At 38.5% G+C, this 20376-nt stretch overlaps 2 protein-coding genes across 3 annotated transcripts; one reads left to right on the top strand and one right to left on the bottom strand.

Moving 5' to 3' along the window:
- Positions 1-388: 388 nt before the first annotated feature.
- On the bottom strand, positions 389-10543 carry ktub (Tub domain-containing protein ktub). The gene is made up of 7 exons (XM_028303748.1): positions 10502-10543; positions 10274-10397; positions 10070-10159; positions 5836-6020; positions 3667-3850; positions 2141-2340; positions 389-1559 (listed from the first exon to the last, which is right to left on the bottom strand). The coding sequence occupies exons 1-7, from the start codon at positions 10541-10543 to the stop codon at positions 1155-1157; spliced, it is 1230 nt and encodes a 409-aa protein (XP_028159549.1). The 3' UTR covers positions 389-1154.
- Positions 10544-10879: 336 nt separating this feature from the next.
- DnaJ-14 (protein tumorous imaginal discs, mitochondrial-like) lies at positions 10880-19508 on the top strand. Of its 2 annotated transcripts, none has more exons than XM_028303745.1 (10): positions 10880-11092; positions 11264-11475; positions 11674-11907; positions 12307-12475; positions 12797-12891; positions 13379-13537; positions 14374-14445; positions 14547-14654; positions 15457-15562; positions 19085-19508. In XM_028303745.1, exons 1-10 carry the CDS (start codon positions 10897-10899, stop codon positions 19231-19233), a joined length of 1500 nt encoding a protein of 499 aa, XP_028159546.1. In that variant the 5' UTR covers positions 10880-10896; the 3' UTR covers positions 19234-19508. The 2 variants fall into 2 exon arrangements, with proteins under 2 accessions (XP_028159546.1, XP_028159544.1); XM_028303743.1 differs by lacking the exon at positions 19085-19508 and adding an exon at positions 16404-17293.
- Positions 19509-20376: the final 868 nt, after the last annotated feature.

Below are 20376 nucleotides of genomic sequence, written 5' to 3'. Positions count from 1 at the left end.
GCCTGTGCGTTACGCCTTACCAACCACGGGAAAGATACGGCCAAGCTTAAAAAAGTGGAGCTTAGTATCAATGGCTCTACAATCTACATTTACTAAAATATAAATTACGTAATTTATTTTTAGGAACAAAATCGAATACAAAATTTAAAAGGATATAAGTAATTTAGTCAGATTCCCTTTTTCGGTAATGATTAGCGATATATCGCTAGCTATAGTCTGGTCGCCGAGCACGTAGAATTTTGTCCAATGACCCCAAGCTACCTATCCTTATCGCTCGGGCGTAATTATATTTCTGTCGCGACTGTGCGACGGGCAGCAGCAGTGGGTGTGCGAGCGCAACAGCAATATAATTACGCGCGAGCGATAAGGATGGGTAGCTTGGGATCATTGGACAAAATTCTACGTGCTCCGCGACCAGACTTTAGTTGATATACGAATACTGAGAAACAAGTTTTCAGACACTGGGATATCATTTTAAAAATATAAATAATATTACTCCAGCAGTTTATGTTATTACATGGATTATTTGCCTACAATCATCTTCATAAAACGGTCCATTTGGCTGTACATTTGTACAAGCCTCAATGAGAAACAAAATGAGACTTATGAATACAATCGATAAAAGTCAAAACGCTAACACAACCTACGTCACGACAAGCACCAAACTAAAATGTGCGCATTTGTTTATTAACACATTGCTATCTAATATTTGATAATAATTTATCATGGGCAGAAATTAGAAGTTTTTCTGATCAGCTCTCTTCTCTGTGGATTATGTATTCAAACGATAAACCCTTAAATACATAAGCAAATGCTGGGAATTTACAGTAGATATCTTTTAATTTCTACCCATGACGTACCCATAACTAAACTATACATAAATTCGTCAGAGTAAATACAGTTAACTGTTTTGAAATTGTCCGTTAGTAATTGTGACTGTAAATATACATAGAATGTAAATATGGCATTAAGCTCGCCTTTTTGTACAGAACATTGTTGTGTGTGCAATAGTCTTTAAATAAATAAATAAATAGAACTTACTTGATAAAGGTAAAAGTGAATAAAATCATTTGTGACGTTGAGATTAGCTGAAATAAATCTCAATAGTATCTCTCCAACATTTCAAACCAGTTAACCATATTAAAACACTAAACTTACTCGCAAGCAAGTTTGCTGTCAAACGAGCTGAGAGCGATGCCAAACGCTTGCAATGCACACAGCGGATACCTGAAGTCCATCGTGAAGACATCCTCGGATATCCTGCCAAACTGCATCACCACATAGTCCGGTTCCGAATCGTGCACTATTTGGAAATTTTTCACACTGGCTTGAGTCACTCTACCGTGGAAGTTTAGCACGTACGACTGGGTCTCGTCGTTCCATACTGGCGTTTTGTTGTGTAGTACTACTATGTCGTCCAGGTTTTGGGCTTTCAATCTTTCAAGGAGCGTTTCGCTGTCGTCTTGGGGTGCGATGGTGACGCGTTGCCGGTCTGGTGTCATGCCCGGCAGGATTACCGTCATTTTGCGAGGTCCTTTGAAGCCTAAGACGTTTGTGTCCTGTAAAGTAAATAAGTAACATTGAATTACAAGTTGTACCTAGATTAATGTTAAAGTAAAATAAAAATAAAGTAAAATCGGATAGCGCCCTCTCTTGGTCATATTTAGAACTAAACAATTAACGGCAGCTCGGGTCTTGTGCGCGCGTCGTCATGCTTCCGCAAACTAACCGATGTCATACAGTACTATATCATAATACATCTCTTTTTAAAACTACTGCAGCTGGGCCAGAAATGTTTTCAATCGCTTACAATAGCATATAGAAATATTTTGATATTGAAAAGTAAAGCAGGACAGCGCCATCTCTTGGTCTAAATTCGGAACTGATTATATCAACTCACATACATAGCTGCCAAGCCTAGTGCGCGTTGTGATGAAAAGCTAGATGTGAAAGGCTACTGACTGGACCACACAGGCATTGGAAGGATCGCTCGCACACTCACTGCGGGCGCCCGTCGCACAGTCGCGACAGCAATATAATTACGCGCGAGCGATAAGGATGGGTAGCTTGGGGTCATTGGACAAAATTCTACGTGCTCACAGACCGGGCTTTAGCAATAAAAGTTTATAAGCCCACTTACATAAACTACTGCTGCTAGCTCGTGTCTGGTTCTTGCGTGGTCGTGCTTTCTCCAAGCCTTGCCGTTATCATACACCGTGAAGGCAGTCCCCAGGAGATTGGAGCGGAGTTTTCCAGCGAAACTGTCAGCGGTACGCGTCAGTTCCGTAGGGTCAGTTGAGATCAGGTAGTTGGAGGTGGCTGACTTCTTGCGCTTGCGAGCTGGGAAATGATATTTATTGATAAAGTTATAAGTTATTTTAATTTATTAAGAGACCTAATACAATACTTAGCAAAAAATTTAAGAATTGGATTCAGTACGCAGAACTGACGGCCGATGGGGCAATAAGGTTCTGAAGTGGAGGCCACAGAAAGCGCAGCGTAGGACGTTCAACTACAAGGTGGACCGACGACCGCATAAAGGTAACAGGAAGGCACTGGATGCAGGCCGCTACCAACCGGTCATTATGGCAATCATTGGGGGATTTTTTTGAATTATAATGTTATCAGTTGGTACTTTCACCTTTACTAGGTACTTTCAATCAAAATCGGAATACACTCATAATTAATCTTAACAAGAAGACAATATTTTTGATGGTACATAAATGACAATGAATACCTATGGAGGTAATAGCAAAATTATGATTCAACAAACAAGCTCGATAAAGAACTACTATTTAATAACGACCCAATAGTTCACAATAAAGTTCATCAGAGGTACAGTCAGCGTCAAAAGTTCGTGACACCCAAAGTAGCGATAAAGTTCGCAAGACGTCTTTGTTACATTGGAATAAGGTGTGTTGTCAACTTTTTGCCACTAGGAGTCACGAACTATTTGTCGCTGACTGTACGTGTGATTCATTGTTTACAACTCTCTCAAAACCATGGTGACGCTTATTGGGGTTACTCATTGAGAGTGCGTGAATAAATTTATCGGTAATAAGTGCGGTTTAACTTGCTTTACATGCAAATAGGCAGAGTTCAAAGCCTTTGTCAAAAATTTTACGGTCGCTGTGCTTTGAGCCTTGACTTTAGCAAATAAATACGATATTATTTAAATAACAAAACATTTTTAAGAGATATTTAGCAACTTGATTGACTAGTTTTATCTATGATTAAATTACGAGTACATATTCTAATCATTGGGGGAGGCCTACGTCTAGCAGTGGACGTCCTGTGGCTGATGATTAAACTAAACTTACTACTTGGAATATGCAGCTAAAACTAATCCAGACTATCATTATAAATGTTAAATTACTCTGTATATTGTCATGGTAGTCAATCAAGTTTAAACAGCTGTACAAATTTTTACCAATTTCGGTTTAGAGTAGGCGCACACCGTTGATTTTTAGTTGGCCGATAGTTGTGCCCGATTTCAAATAGTATGAAGAATCGGCCAAATCGAATCGGCGTAGTGTGCGCACTCCCATACATGCCCATACTGATCAACAGCCCGACTAAACTATCGGCCGACGAAAAATCAACGGTTTTTTGTTGTGACATACCAAAATTGTAGACAGAGAGACCAGTAATACAAAACCAACTCACCAGCCAGTAAGAAAACTTTCTTTCCGTAATCCTTCTCCAGGTGCAGAAAGTAGGTAGGATACAGCCCCCTATCCATTCCCTTGCGGTCGCGTGCTATCCGGCACTTATACAGGGTGCCGTGCTTAGCAGGGGTCACTACGAACATCTCCACTGCTCCTTCTACGGAACCCTCGATCTCTGCTGTCTGGAAGACGAATTAACAACTTTCAGGTACTTGTTAAAATTAGATATTATGGTACTTATCGCAATAATATCTAACTTGATTAGTCCAAAGATCTACTGTTTACTTTGAAACCTTGTGTAATCTACCTACCTATGTATTACATACGTCTTAAAGTGTGAAAAAGAGGCTGACCCGAAGTGGTTGTAGGGCTAGCTACCTATATTTGGGACGTCGTTTGCAAGTGTCATTGAAAGGGCCTAAGTAATCTATAGGTCACTGACTGACCCACTCATCCTGATATCTCAGACACTAGAAGTGCACTCAGGAGGATTTGATGAGTGCTACTGACAACGCCACTCTTGTGGCGGAGTTTTGGGCGGACACTGTGTAGGTTTGTTGTCGACACGAAAAGAAAGAAAGAAGAAGTGCTAGGAGTCTCAAATTTTGCATGGAAGTTCCTTTTAGAAAGTAGATGCTCATTAAGACGGGATTTTGCTAAATTCAACCCCTGGGGTAAAACGGGGTCCACGCGTACGAAGTCGCGGGCGGCCACTAGTAGTTAAATGTTTTAATTCGATTTTGATACTGTCTGGACCACTCAGGGACTGAAAGGAACTCTTTATTTCAAGGTTTCAAAGTTCAAAGGTTACCATATCAACTAGTGGTTGTCTGCAGTGACCTTGCCACTTTTGTGCCCTTTCCACCTTCTATTCTTTATTTTTATGCGGTGTATTATTAGCCTATGTTTTTCTTGCGAGGAATTTACCTGTAAACCTGTGAGTAATCCAGGACCTTATCAAATAAGAGCGGCTTTCAAATAAAGTTTAAACTTTCGCGAGTTTGAAGCTTACGGATTCGTTAGATTTCATATTATATTAGTACTAGCTGACCCGGCGAACTTCGTACCGCCTTAGCGTAGAGATTTTCTTAATATTTTTTTCCGTAAGAACCATCCTTGGACTTCCACAAACATTTAAAAAAAAGAATTATCGAAATCGGTTCAGCCGTTCACACGTGATGCCGTGACAACGCGAAACGGGTTTCATTTTTATATATATAGATAGATAAATACAGTTTGGTTTCATATTAGGGAAATACTACTATTTATTAAAACAAGGCAAACCACAATAATACCTAAATAAAACATCGCGTGAAAATGCACTTGTACCTACCAACATGAGGTAGTAAGTAATTAGACAAACAAATTCACGTTATCAAGCAGATTGTTTCGGTTGTACGTCCACAAGTGGGTTAACATTGATAACTGGCTTTTACTTGTGCAAATAATGTTAAATGTTTCTAAAAATAATACTTTATGTTATCAAGATGTTGCTAAAAGTGCACTGTATTTGTATTTTTCACGACAAAACTTGTGGACTAAATGACCTGATGTCGGCGCTCGCGTCGCGGCCCACGCTGCACACGGGCCTGCTCCGCTTTCCTCTCCGCTCCGTCACCTCGCTCACCTGGCTAGGAGACAGGTCCCTGCGCACAGCGCCCCTCGGCTGAAGGGGAGCGACGGCCGCGTCGGCATACACATCGCGACCCACACTGCATACGGGCCCGCTCCGCTCTCCTCTCCGCTCCGTCACCTCGCTCACCTGGCTAAGAGACAGGTCCCTGCGCACAGCGCCCCTCGGCTGAAGGGGAGCGACGGCCGCGTCGGCATACACATCGCGACCCACACTGCATACGGGCCCGCTCCGCTCTCCTCTCCGCTCCGTCACCTCGCTCACCTGGCTGGGAGACACGTCCCTGCGCACAGCGCCCCTCGGCTGAAGGGGAGCGACGGCCGCGTCGGCATACACATCGCGACTCACGCTGCACACGGGCCCGCTCCGCTCTCCTCTCCGCTCCGTCACCGCGCTCACCTGGCTCGGAGACAGGTCCCTGCGCACAGCGCCCCTCGGCTGTAGGGGAGCGACGGCCGCGTCGGCGCACACGTCGCGGCCCACGCTGCACACGGGCCCGCTCCGCTCTCCTCTCCGCTCCGTCACCGCGCTCACCTGGCTCGGAGACAGGTCCCTGCGCACAGCGCCCCTCGGCTGAAGGGGAGCGACGGCCGCGTCGGCACATACGTCATCGGCGCTCGCGTCGCGGCCAACGCTACAAACGGGCACGCTCTCCTCTTCCTCCTCTCCGCTACCGGAGCCGTCGCCTACCGTCAGCACCTCTATTTGGTTGCCTAGTTCTGGAAGGATGGTTTGTATGATCACAGATGCAGCATTTGTTTGAGTTAAATAATAGTCTGAGTTAGTAATAGTCGGCCGTTTGGTGTAGTGGTTCGAAACGGACTACTATTCCGGAGGTTGCGGGTTCGATTCCCGCACAGTACAAACATTTGTGTGCATGAACATATTTGTTTGTATTGGACTGGGTGTTTTCTATGTATAATATGTATGTATTTACAAAAAAAAAAAGTATTTAAGTATGTTTATATCCGTTGTCTAGTACCCATAGTACAAGCTTTGCTTAGTTTGGGACTAGAAGCGCAGTGTAAAATGTCCAAGGATATTTATTTATTTATTTAGTTAAGCTTTAACCACACCAACGCGTGCAAATCGCCATCGCCGGCGCGACCACAGTTCGCGCGACCTGTCATTGGCCTATGATCGCGCCGGCGATGGCGATCTGCACGCGTTGGTGTAGTTGAAGCATTACAGTGTATTAGCTCACAAACAAGTAAATTTTTTCTAGTTTTTGGACCTAAATATAAAGGCAATTAAGTTCAAAAGGATGTTACTGGCCCCAGAATTTTTGGCAACGCGTGTTCAATCTTTTGGCAAAGTATCCGACTTTACTGAGATGCACTACGTAACATGTTGCTTATTCCTTGGTGAATTTATGGCTTTATTTTACAGATTCCGATCAATCCGTACATTTTACAATTTCAAGTAGGTTCTACGTAAAAAAATGTAGACGGACTATAAAGCAACCGTCATCAACATGATTATTCGTCTCTCTGAATGAATCTGAGTCTCACCCATTTTAATTTTTCACTGAATTATGATGAATAAAGTTATCGCCTGCAATTCCAGTCAAATAACTTATGTTCTCACATTATTTAACTAACGATTTTTTGCAGTTCAGAAAGTTTCACAGAAATATTCTTTACGCCAGATAAGTTAACTCCGAACTAAAGAGCAGTAATGGAGCCTATAGTTGTTTAAAATCGATTTTAGATAAATGATAAACATCGTTTCCGTCTTCACGGCTATCGCCTATTTTAGTTATCAAACAGTATAGCAACAGCACATCATCCTTTACATGTTTGTTTGATTTTAGCCCCTATTACAACCACTTAAGATGCTAGTGTCAAGCTTGACATGCCATCTGTATCTGTTTGGTTGCTATTTACGTAACAAGCAACGGTAATGATAACACACGCCATAAGATTCGTAATACCGATATTTCCATAGAGCTATTCGCGTGAGCGAAGGCAGTAAAGCAGTTTTGAGTTCAAGCGAAAGAAATCACGCAGTTCCAAGTTCCAACTAGGGTTACCATTTTAGGAATTTGAAAAGTCCTGACATTTCTTTAGTTCGGGCTTTTTAGTCAAGAAATGGAAACATTACTCAGTTACATTAGAGTGAGCATGGTAGTAGACGCTCGCATTGTTTTATTACTCATAATCGTTCGTTCGTTCGTTTCAGCCAAATGACGTCCACTGCTGGACAAAGGCCTCCCCATAATAAGTATTCCTAATTAAAAAAACCGGACAAATTGATGAGAGAACTAGTCTAAAAGTCCGGACATATCCGGACGAATGGTAACCCTAGTTCCAGCATGAAATGTTTGAAACGTGGAATACCTTTATGCCTGAGCAAATATGCTAAGTCTGGCATACACCGAATAATGCTTTAGTTTGTATAATAGTGAGGTATACTGCAGCGCGGAAATTTCCGTATAATATTAAAACAAAATTAATTTAATTAGTAATTAGGTACAGACGACGGCATATCAAGCTAAACACACTGGGGTCCTATGTAGTTGTAATAAGCACTATTTTGCAATGAAAACTTATGATTTGAGATTCTGTTGTTTGTCTGCAACATTAGGATATAAAATACAAAACACTGGGGAAGTGTGCTATTTTTTGGTTAGGTGATATGCTGTTGATTGTATTTATATTAAAGTTGTTTTTTCATTTATTTTAAAAATTAAATTCTAAAAGCACTTATAGTTGTAGTAAATCTTATCTAGATTTCGCCCATGGCTATACATGCATAAAAAAATAAAAAATATCCTTCCTTTTAAATACATAGCAGCAGATAATCACAATATTAGAAGATATTAGATAAATTATTCACAATCAGGGTGTCCACTGCAAATGTTCGAAAAAATTCCCTGACTTTTCCCTGACTTTCCCTGACTATTTTTTCAAAATTCCCTGACCAACTATGTATACGTGTCCCAAAATTCAAGGATAAGCCGACGCCACAGGATGGGTCCGTGGCCGAGTCCCCCAGTATTCGACACACCCGTGGTTGAAGCCCCCGATTTAAATAAATTTAATATCATATTTTTTTCGCCTTTTGCACTAAGTACAGTCAACGAAAACCATGCATGTTTGACGCTATTTAAAATGATGTATTTAATTTTTTGTTAAAAATACTTAAAACTTTTATAATTAAAACTTTTATTTGTAGTTAGTTAAACGTAGAGAGAGTAGAGTTATTTTAAAGACTGATTGTTACAATTATTTTGATTAGGTAAAACGATTTACATGTTATTATAGATAAATAAAACCTATTATATTTTTAAAATAATATTAAACATTTATTTGTACGATCAGTATAAATATTTATTCGTTTATAAATATTTTTGTGACTGACTGTACATTTGATTAAAAATTGCTTCTATCTGACCGGGGGCGTCGACCACGGGTGCATCGAACACAGGGGGACTCGGCCACGGACCCCACAGGATGGACATAGTCATGACTACTTTAGGAAACATAAGAAAAAAATCTATCTCAATTATTTTTTAACTTACACAATAAATTATGAAATTCAACGAAAATTGACACCCCTTATGATATTTTACATTACCACGACCACAATTTTTCAATTATTCCTGGTTTTCTGTTTATATCGGCAACTTAAGTAGTGCTGCTGTTCACCACAACTCTTAAAACCCCCAGAATCCTTGCAGTTTTTACACATAAGTTAATCAAAATATTTTATTTCCTTAAAATTTTGAACGATTTTTACTTTCACTCCACTTTGACTCATCGTTTTGTAAAAAAAAAGTATGAACACTACTGCGGCAAGTTTTTTCAAAGTTGACGCAACTATGCAAGATTCCAAAATGGTACTCTAAGAAACCTAGTCGCAAAAAAGATATGCGTACATTTTTACAAGCACTTCGCTTGTTAGTTAGTATGGGATAAATCTTACAACTGAATTTAAAACCAGTTCTCCTTAATCAATTGAGCTGAAATTTGGTATACTTGTGTAAGTACGATGGACACCCTGACAATGTTGCCATGATGTAAAATAGATCAGTAATGGATGGTTGACATTTGTAAGTTTTGTGAACCAATGATATCATGGTCATACAGTCATACATCATTGATTCATTCAAATGAAAATGACTCACAAAATAACAAAAGACTCAGTTTTTCATTGTTTACATGTTCATTGAAACAAAATTAAGGTAGTAGGTATTTTAACTGGGTCAATCATGCAGTAGGTTAATGAGTTTTTTTTTTAAAATGTTTTGTGGAAGCTTTGTTTTATGACAAATTTTAAATGAATAAATACATTTTATTGAAATTCAAAATGTTTGTTTTTATTTTAAACACATTTAAGGACTTTATTATTCTCGATTTTAAAGTTTCAGGACAACCTTGAGCGAGTATAAAAGAATTTGATCATTTCACATCAATAATCAAAATCTAAGAGAAAAATGACAAGAAGCAATTGTAAAATTAACAAAAAACATGCCAAATAAGTTGCTAGAATTGACATAGAACAGTAAAATAATATAAAAATTACACTTGCAAGAAATTAATTGAATACTATCAAATGTTTAGTAAGTGCGAGTAAGAATAAAAATAATTTGCCCCTTGAAAATGTTTTTTCTAAAAATCATTACTGATCCCTGTGGGTGGCTATGTTTGTTGCAAGTCTAAGTTGTATGATTTGACTGAATATTGAAGTCATTAATAGTAAAAAATGTGTGGTGTTAAACACTATTGCTACGATGTAGATATTCTCCACCGAGCTCTTTACTTACCGTCATACGTTGACATTCTATTTGTTTGAAGCGGAATAACTTGGTCTGGGTTGACTGGCGACATAAGAAATTGCATCGGACCATCATAGCCTGTTATGAAAATAAAATGCGCATAAAAAAATTAAATGCACTGACAACATGAAACATGCATACAAAAAACTAAACATAAAATATGTTCAGGCAAGAATAGATTGAAGAACATACCATGGAGTTCTCTGGAGCGACTACCAGATATCGGACGTTTAGCTGAACCGACCCGCAGATCGTTGGCTTGGACCATTCCTGAATTCTGCCTTTTCTGCTTCATTTTTTGCTCCATCAATTGACGCTACAAAAATTAAGTATGAATGTCAATTATTTATTCAAAAGCTGCCCCAAATGCTGAAACTGTAACGATTTTTCAAGTAAATTAAATTTAAAACGCAAACTCACTTGCTGTTCGATCTTTTGATCGCGAACATTTATTGAAGCCATGGTCACAGAGGTTTCTTCGTGTTACAATATTTACACTACCACTCGATACAAATATTAACTGTTTCATTAAACTTTTATCTCAAAATTTAAATAGAATAATTGGCATTTTGTAAGCTCATTTTTGTTTATAAATCATCTTGCCTACCGTTGCCCCGGAAAATAATGTTGCCACAATCATTACATTACTGAAATATAAATTTAGTAGATTTTGGTAGTTTTTCTATTAAGGCTAGCATACATGATTTCGGTGAATAATTAATATTCAATTGAATTCCAATTGAACTCTTTTATAATCTGTATACAATCGGCTCTTCACTCTATGGTCACGGGGTAATGTGTGACAGCTGTCAGTCATGTCATTTTCTTTCAAGATGGCTCCTACCCGGAGTATTCTGGGATTTTTGAACCCCAAAGCGATTACCGCTGTAATTTCTAGTAATTTATCTAAAACACCCTGCAGATTTGTTCATAAGTGCAGTAATTATTGTGACCAATATTTGGGTGCCCCGGCTTTGTCCGGTGCAGTTTTAGGTCGTAAAGATTTTAGTCGTAAGTTTTACATGCTTTCATTACATCATCCAGGGTTATTTCCTTGAGTAAAACTGTTTTGTTTAAGTCTGTATCACTTTATTTATCTTCTTAATTATGATATCACAGTTTTACAAAACTACTATTAGTGTTTCGCAATATTATTTGAAACATAACCTCAATCTATTTCAGATGTTTCGGTCAAAAATTATCGGTACATTCATACTACAAACAGTGTAAACGCTCGTGCTGATTACTATAAAGTGCTCGGGGTGGCTAAGAATGCTTCAGCCAAAGACATCAAGAAGGCGTACTATCAGCTTGCCAAGAAATACCATCCAGATGCAAATAAGTCTGACCCGGAGGCTTCTAAGAAGTTTCAAGAAGTTTCTGAAGCTTATGAAGTAAGTTGGCTGTAACAATGTTATCTACCAGTAATCTAGATGTTCTCTTAACAATTTTTGTAGACTAGTAGATTGAGTTCATTCATTGTACATTTTTAGTAATATTTTGTGTTTACAATAATTAAAAAGTGTATGTCTTATTTAAATTAGAAGCTAAGATAATAGACCAGTATTTCAACATTACATATTTATTTACAGATCCTCTCAGATGAAAACAAGCGCAAGCAATATGATACATTCGGCACAACATCAGAACAAATGGGCATGGGTGGAGGCCCGAGTGGCCCAGACGGTTTTACTCACCAATGGCAGTACAAGTCCACCATAGACCCTGAGGAACTGTTCCGGAAGATATTCGGTGATGCTGGGTTCAAGAGTGAGGCATTCAGTGACTTTGCAGAGAGCCAGTTTGGGTTTGGTGCAGCACAAGAGGTAGTTGTTTTAAGCATAACCTTGTCTATTGTTTGTTATAGCTTCAAATTGATTTTAGTCCATGTAAACAGTTTATTAGCAGTAGTTTGCACTGATCTATAGGCACAATGATAGTAACAATGATTACTAATAGAACAGTTTCTTTCAGCTAATAAAACAACTTTCATTTGACTATTCATAATCTACTAGCACCTTAATCCAATATTCATTTTGGTACCTGTAATAATATTAGAATAGAATAGATGTGATTCTTAACTTAACTCTAGAATCTTAACATCAGTTGCGATTGCAGTCAACCTGCCTTGTCTTGCATAAAAAAAAAAAATCTGTAATTGATCAATATCTTTTTCATGCATTCCAACTATTACACCAGCACCTAAATGACTCCTCTTTCTCCAGGTGATTGTTAATCTCCGGTTCACTGAAGCAGCTCGTGGGGTGAACAAGGATATCAACATCAATGTGGTGGACACCTGCCCAAAGTGCCAGGGCTCCCGCTGTGAGCCAGGCACAAAGGCCATCAAGTGTACTTACTGCAGTGGAACTGGCATGGAAACCTTCTCTAGAGGTAAGTCGTTAAAGTTATAATGTAAAGAGCACTACATTATCTAATTATACAGAGGCACAAAATGAGGGAAGGCACTAGATGCAGGCCGCCACCAACCAGCCATTGTGGAAATCACGGGGGGAGGCCTATGTTCAGCAGTGGTCGTCCTATGGCTGAAGATGATGATAATGATGACAGAATTAGGAGGTTTGATGCTAGCATAGCCCTTAATCGCCATTAACGACTCTCACAGGAAGATTGGGAGTGTGTTGTCACAACATATGATGACACGAATGTTATCTATTATGACAATAGAATAATGTTTCTATGCATTTATTTCAGGTCCATTTGTGATGCGTTCTACATGTCGGCATTGTCATGGCACCAGAATGCTGATTAAATTCCCTTGTGTTGAGTGTGAAGGAAAAGGGCAGTCTGTAAGTATAATAATTAAGCAGTTATTGAAGTAAGCGTTTTATGACCAGAATGCATTCTTTCCAAGAAATAGATGTTAGATCATAATTTTACATAGTTGACTTATGTGTATTGCGTTGGTATAAAACTTAGCAGGCCAGACTTGAATTTAAGACATGAAAAGTTTGTAATGCTGTGAAAACACTTAGGCTGTGTTGCACCATCTTACTTTAACTTTGACAAACGTCAAGATCTATCAAACTCCATACAAAAAGCACCAGATAATGTTACGGTTAAAATACGGTGATTCAACTCAGCCCTTAAAACAATTAAGCCTAATGTCTTCATGCTGTGGAACCCCAGCCCAGCAGTCACAATTTTATCAAGTTTTTTATTTCCTTAGTCCTATAGTCCAGCTGAAGCGCGTAGATCGCCACGCAGTTATCTGCCAATCTCAGTTACTTGACTAGACATGTGAGTATATTAATCAAATGTCATGATTTTTTTCAGGTCCAACGCAAGAAGGTAACAGTGCCAGTGCCGGCCGGCGTCGAGGATGGACAGACGGTCCGCATGGCGGTCGGAAGCAACGAGATCTTCGTCACCTTCAAGGTCGAGAAGTCGGCTTACTTCAAGAGGGACGGGCCTGATGTCCACACTGATTGCGCTGTAAGTTGTCTGTGTCTAATTATTTACTGCAAAGTAAGAGTGCAAAGTTTTGTGTCTTTGCTGTATAGTATTTTGTGGTTGTTTACCACAAAGTAGTGTAGTGAGCGGAGTTTTTGTATAATGGAATGCGAATGAAGCCTTTCGTATTTGGCTCAAATGTTGGGCTACCTAAGTAAACTCCGACAAAAGTTACTTCGACATTACGTTACTCTGACACTAGTGAATATCGACATGAGTTTACTTCAATCTTTCCCAAAGTGGGCGATAACGCCCCCTTGTGGGCGCTGCAGATAAAGGGGGGCGGTAAGAGACCCAGAAAAAAAAATCGGGACGTTGTGTAGAGGCTTGGGAGGCGTCATTTACTATAAGGACTCTTAGACACCGACTAAGCACTCGACACGCGACTACAAATGGGGGCGCTAAAAAGAATTTATTCTCGAAGTGGGCAGTAGACAAAATAAGTTTGGGAACCACTGGTTTACTTCGACACTACACTACTCAGACAAAGGATATTCGCCTTTGTCTGAGTAGTATAGTGTCAGAGTAATGTAATGTCGAAGTAACGTTTGTCAGAGTAGCATTTTAGAGCCCAACTGTTGAAATGAAATGAAATAAATAGATATCTTTTAGGCACTTTTGAACTGTTGTTGGTGCCACTAAGCCACCAAAACAACTACAGTGGCGCCAACTGATTAACATTCATTACGATTAAATTACTTCCGTTTCAAGATCAATCTGTGTGTCTACTTCAAAGCTCGAATAACATTGGCACTTTTTATCTTATATTAAAATGTGCTGTTTCTTAAATAAACACAAGATATCCTGTTTGCTTTCAGATTTCCGTATCGCAAGCCCTACTAGGTGGTACTGTGAGAATACAAGGCTTATATGAAGACCATACTATCCAGGTTAGTATAAAAATTAAAATTAAAAAAGCAGTTGCCATTCAACAAATGCAAATGTTCTGTATACAGTATAATTTTTATGAACTAATTTATTGTTTTTATAGATAATGCCCGGCACATCGTCCCACACTAGTATCCGCCTGTCCCGCAAAGGCATGAAGAGAGTCAGCCAACACGGCTATGGAGACCATTATGTGCACGTCAAAATACAGGTAAATACGATCTTCCAACTGTCAACCAACCAACCAAAAGATTATGATAGAGAAAAAAATACAGATTAATGATGTCATTTCACTTATCATGTCAATAATTCTCTCCCCAATTTACGAGCTGTCAAAACATTGTCACATGGTTTGACGTAACTTTTTCACCAACTCAATTACTGATCTCCTGGACCACACACATGGCGATAACATTCGGGCGACAGCGGAGCGAAGTGCGAATGCTAAAAAGCGCCGAAACGTACGCGAATACTTGACTACATATCGCGAATCTTCGGGTCTTTGCGATGTGTGTGGCCCGGGGTAAGCGTGCATTATTTGCGCTGTCTCATTTGCACTTTTTATTGCACTATCAGCGAATTTACGTTAAGTTATACTTACTTTTACAAGACACAATACAATAGGGATGTTTCCTGGGTCAAAAAGCAAAAGTTTTAATTAGTCCGTCAGTTAACTTATCAAAAAATACTCTACACGTATTTTTCACTTTTTCAAACTATTGAAAATTTTAAGAGATAAAGCGCGCCAAAGTTCATAAGAAGAGGCCCGTGACGTCAATGAGTGCATAAAAGTGCTGCACTTTGTGACGTGGCGCGGAACTTAAAAGCACCATAGCTATGTAATTATTTGTTAGATTGACAAATAAAAATATATGTGTCCAATATTTTTTGATAATAGACATGACGGACTAAAAAAATTTTTTTAGGAAACTAGCCTTCAGGGCTATTTTGCGTTTTAAGGAAGTTTCGTTAGTTTCAAGTTATCAACAATACGTAATCTCTTTCATTTCCAGGTACCAAAGTCACTGAGCGACAAACAGAAGGCGTTGGTGTATGCATACGCGGAATTAGAGGAGGACACGCCCGGACAAATTCACGGCGTCTCGTACGACAGAGACGGTAAGAAATAAACTAAATAACAATAAATGGTGCTGTCTGTGCATTTTTATTTGATTGTTAGGTTAAAAACGGGAAGTGAGGACATCAAACATAGTTAATTTATAGGCCAGGCATATTACTAATTGCTGTTTTATCTTTACTATAATCTGATCTGCGAGCACGTAGAATTTTGTCCAATGACCCCAAGCTACCTATGCTTATCGCTCGCGCGTAATTATATTGCTGTCGCGCTCGCACACTCACTGCTGCCGCCCGTCGCACAGTCGCGACAGCAATATAATTACGGTATTAGGTAGCTTGGGGTCATTGGACAAAATTCTACGTGTTTGGCGACCAGACATTAATTGCTGTTTTATCTTTACTAGTTAGCACTAATGCGATGTTAACCGCCAAAGACAATAAAAGAGTGAATCATAAAAGAGTGAATCATAGAGTATCTCTTTTCGTTTGTTTGTTTTAATTGATTGCATTTTATACACTTTTTTTATAGCCAGACATTATTAATTTCATTATTGGGTCAAAACGACTTTTTAATATTCGAGTACAATAATTTAGTTGGATTTATTGCTATTTATACACTACTTTTTGTTGATTGATGTTCTCACTATCTGTTTTATCATTTTAGGAGCCTAGATAATTTTAATGATGTGATTTTGTTCCGATAATGGCGATAATTACATAGGAACATTAATGATTGCTTTTTCTAAATGGGTTTGAGAGAAAGGAAAACCGTCTTAGTTAGTCACAGGGGAATACTTTTCTTTCTTTTCATTTAAAGTTTATATTGCTTTGCTCTTCCTTTTCCAAAACGTTCGGGGATAAAACCAAATTTGTTTTGCAGACAAGACCAAAAATAGCACTAAAGACGATAACCAAAAAGTACACCCATTGAACAGAGACTCCGAAGAAACAGAGCGAGACAAAACGAAAGCGTGGACATTTCTAGAAAACCTAGTCGATACATACAATGCGCATCGACCAGCGTTTGTTGTAGGATTTTTGATGTCTGTGGTCATTTATACGATGATAATGCTACAGGACAATGACCCTGATAATTTTGTGCATAGGTATGCGAGAGAGTATGATAACAGAGTGATAAGAGAGCCAGATAAGCCTTTAGGGTATGAGAGAGCGTTGAAAAGGCAAAAGGAACAGAATCCAGAATTGTATGACGCTTGAGTTGATGGTTATGACGAATGAAGCTTAAGCCTACGCGCAGACCGCCGACTTTTAGTTGGCCGATGGTTGGGTCGGGCTGTTAATCAGTATGGACATGTATGAAAGTGCTAACATTACACCGATTTGGTATCGGCTGATTCTTCACACAAATTAGAATCGGGCCCAACTATCGGCCAACTAAAAATCGGTGGTCTGCGCTTAGGCCAAAGTAAAGGAGATACGGTTCAGAATGTATTATCAGATAGGAATAAAATGGGTTGAATAATATACTAAATCTTAATTAATGGGTTCAAATACTTATCACATAGCGTGTTATACTTAATTAGTTGCGAACACAAATTAAATAAGTTCATATTATAAATCAGTTGATTGTCTGCGATTTTGCATATTTGGAGTTTACTTTTGACTTATTGTTGTTATGTAAATGTTGTATTTATTTACAATGAGTGAGAGATGAGTGTATGCCTGTGTATGTAGTTTAGCAAGGGCTATAGTATGATGGTCATACATAATGATGTAAATAATTTAATGAATATACGAAATTCAACGCTATCTGTTGTTTTATTTGTAACCCATTTGGATTCCCTTACACCATCATGCTATAATCCTGAATAATACCAAATTCTGAGTAGCTTTCAAAATTTTTAATTTACATACATACATAGTTCCGCTTCTGATTCACTAAACTGTAAACAAAACTTAGAACTTTTCTGTATTTTTATCTTTCTCACTCATAATGTGATACTGGCATGACCAGCAGCGACAGACAGATTACTAGAAAATAATAAATGATACGTTATAGGTGATAGTCTCTGTTATAAATCCGTTTTAGTTTGATAAAAGCTTAGAGAAAATGGTATAACAGAATTGCGATTAAAAACTATTTTCTTTGCTCGTTTAGGTGATACAATCTAATGATGAGAGCAGTTAAACGTTTTGTGAGTCTATTCCTATTGGATACACTTTCAAATAAATGGTAGATAGTTCTCAGAAGTAATGTAGGTAGTTTGAAAAATCAACCGTAGATAGGTATAGGTCGCGCGACGAAAGTTGAGGCGAACACAAGCATACTAATGTATAGCCTGACCAGGAACATAAAAACCCTGACATAGAGGCGCGTCAATTGCATTTGATAGTGCAACACTGAGTACAGTCGTAACTGTGTTAAATTAATAGGCTAACTTTATGTATCAGGATTCAGGATTACGGGCTAATTTGATATTTTCATAAATTAACGAAAAAATATTATTATAGGTAACCTGGTTTAAATAAATTAAATGAAACCCTCAATCGAGCTAGTAGGACTTATTTTATTATTCATCAATAATCAAATTCAGAACTTGAATATTCAACTGCAATGTCTGCTCATGAACGTTTCAAGCTCGGTACTTCTTTCCCAATTCCATAAAATTCAACACTTACGAAGTGAAAAAAATCTTTAAAATAGGTAGTTGAAACAAACCACAGCTAATTTTCATAGTGGACTGTACGATACGATAAACATGTCAGTCAATTTGACAATCTTTGTCGGAAACATTATTCAATGAAAATATTGTCCGAACCCTTAGTATTTTTCTTCGACAAATACTTTAACACATTGTGAACCACTTTTCTTTCACGACTATAAAAATATTTTAGCAATTTAATTCACAAAATCAATTGCGCACATTTAAAATAAAGTTTGTTTACACTTTGACAGCAATAGACTGACATGCAAGGTGACATGTCAATGAAGTTTTCAGTTACTGTTGCCATTAAAAGAAAATAGTACCATTAGTTTTCCGCAACATGGCGAGGGTTTTTATGTTCCTGGTCGGGCTATAATATTTGAATACAGAACACACAAAACAATCGGAATACTTCAGCGCGACAACCGTATAGGTAGATCTTTGCTTGTTTTGATCGTCTCAACTCTTGCTGTGCGACCTATACCTAATTTGAACGCCCGTCTTCACAAACCATGCTTGAAAGCAGCAAATCGAACGTACAGCGTTGAAAAGAGCTCTGTGATTGGTTCATGTGTAACCCTGTGCGTCCACGCGCACTGTGAGACCTCATAGTAATGTTTGTGAATACGGGCGTAAGACTACTCAATAGTAACTTGACGACTCGTAGACAGTTGCTATAAGTGATAGTTTTTAGTAATAAAGAACACAATAAAACGTAAAATAAGGTAAATTCCTAATTAATAAAAGTTATACATAACAAAACAACTGACAGCGAAACGATTCCTTTGGGTGGTGAAGAGGTGTAGAATACGTAGTTTTTTAGATTTTGATGTTATTCAAGTATATTCTCTATCACAATAAGTAGAATCCCATAACACCACCCGAACATTTTCAGGTAAGAAAATATCAGTTTCTGATCCCCAAGACTTGGTGGACGCCGTGAAAGAGGCGATCAAGGACAAGAAGACCATCGAGGGTAGTCAAGACTCGCCCGAGACTCCGGACGATGACGTCATGAAGGAATCCAAGAGGAGCAAGGGATAGGTTAGGTATTTTATGTAAAGATTTAGTATTAGATCGGCAGTCCACAGAACGTGTTTTTTTTAATGTGGATTACGTGAAATTGACTGAAAATGGAGTTGAAGAAAACCAAGTAATCACAAGTTTTGGGCAATGATTTGGTGTGCCAATCTTTTGGCGGATTTACACTACGCGGAAATTAGCCGAGTCAAGTAAAAAAACCAGGGGAGTGGGGATGAAATTAATTAAGGCGGTTATCATACTGCGCCGCGCTCCGCCGCGGAGCGCGTGATTTTCATATAAAAAATCACGCGCGCGGACGCGTTGTCAGTGTGAAGTGCCGCGCGTGTTTTCTATACAAACTGAGGTACTTGCATACAATGATTAAATCTGTCGCCCCGCGCTCCGCGACGGAGCGCGGCGCAGTGTGATAACCGCCTAATTTTTTCATCCCCACCCCACTGTTTTTTTGACTTGGCTAATTTCCGCGCAGTGTAAAAGCGCTTTTTTAGCGATGGGACTTTTTTGAATAGTGTTTGTTCGAAATTCGACAACTAATAAGGACTTTTAAATAAGAAAGATCTTTGTTTTAGAGAATGGAATGGAATTTTATAAAAATTGCCACTTTTGTCGTGACTTAAAGCTATGTGGCGCCCTCTATCATCGAGTTATTTTTCTTGTTGGATGGATATTTTTGGAAGATGGTTGCACTGTAATTTTGTAGTTTCTTGGACTGCCATTCTAAAGGGAGGATGGATGAAGAATAGCCAATTCCAATTTTTAGGTCATACATTTTCGATGTTTCGAATTGGATATGTTTATAATTATTTGGGTATTTTTATTTTACAATTTCGAATGCTGGAACATTGTAACGTTAATACATGTAGGTACACTCTGTGATACATTAGCTAATGCAAAAGATATGTTTTCGTTTTTCGATATTATTTTTTTTGGACTCACTAGATACAATTTAAAACGAATATAACGATTATATTATCTGGTTGATTTAACAAAACATACTCTATCAAAATACCAAATTGTAATATGTTGCTAAACATAAAATGATCAAAGAAAGCTGTACATAGCCGTTGACTAGTTTGTAGGAAATTAAAACAATACATTACAATAATGTGGCATTTTTATTACAAACCCTAATATTATATTTTA

The sequence above is a fragment of the Ostrinia furnacalis genome, unplaced genomic scaffold, assembly GCF_004193835.3.
Source record: "Ostrinia furnacalis isolate ACB-3 unplaced genomic scaffold, ASM419383v2 OfSCF1276, whole genome shotgun sequence".
Classification (NCBI taxonomy): Eukaryota; Metazoa; Arthropoda; class Insecta; order Lepidoptera; family Crambidae; genus Ostrinia; species Ostrinia furnacalis.
The sequence above is the reverse complement of the archived record's forward strand: the minus strand, read 5'-3'. Positions and strand labels throughout refer to the sequence as shown.

What these genes read in the sequence shown, in the direction of transcription:
- ktub (XM_028303748.1), bottom strand. Translation starts at nt 10,543, where the DNA reads ATGGCTTCAATAAATGTTCGCGATCAAAAGATCGAACAGCAA. An exon ending in TAGAATGTCAACGTATGACG is followed by an intron (nt 6,021 to 10,069) that starts GTAAGTAAAGAG and finishes CCATCCTTCCAG; the next exon opens with AACTAGGCAACCAAATAGAG. An exon ending in AGCTAGCAGCAGTAGTTTAT is followed by an intron (nt 1,560 to 2,140) that starts GTAAGTGGGCTT and finishes TTTACTTTACAG; the next exon opens with GACACAAACGTCTTAGGCTT.
- DnaJ-14 (XM_028303743.1), top strand. Translation starts at nt 10,897, where the DNA reads ATGTCATTTTCTTTCAAGATGGCTCCTACCCGGAGTATTCTGGGATTT. An exon ending in ATGTCCACACTGATTGCGCT is followed by an intron (nt 13,538 to 14,373) that starts GTAAGTTGTCTG and finishes GTTTGCTTTCAG; the next exon opens with ATTTCCGTATCGCAAGCCCT. An exon ending in ATGAAGACCATACTATCCAG is followed by an intron (nt 14,446 to 14,546) that starts GTTAGTATAAAA and finishes TTGTTTTTATAG; the next exon opens with ATAATGCCCGGCACATCGTC.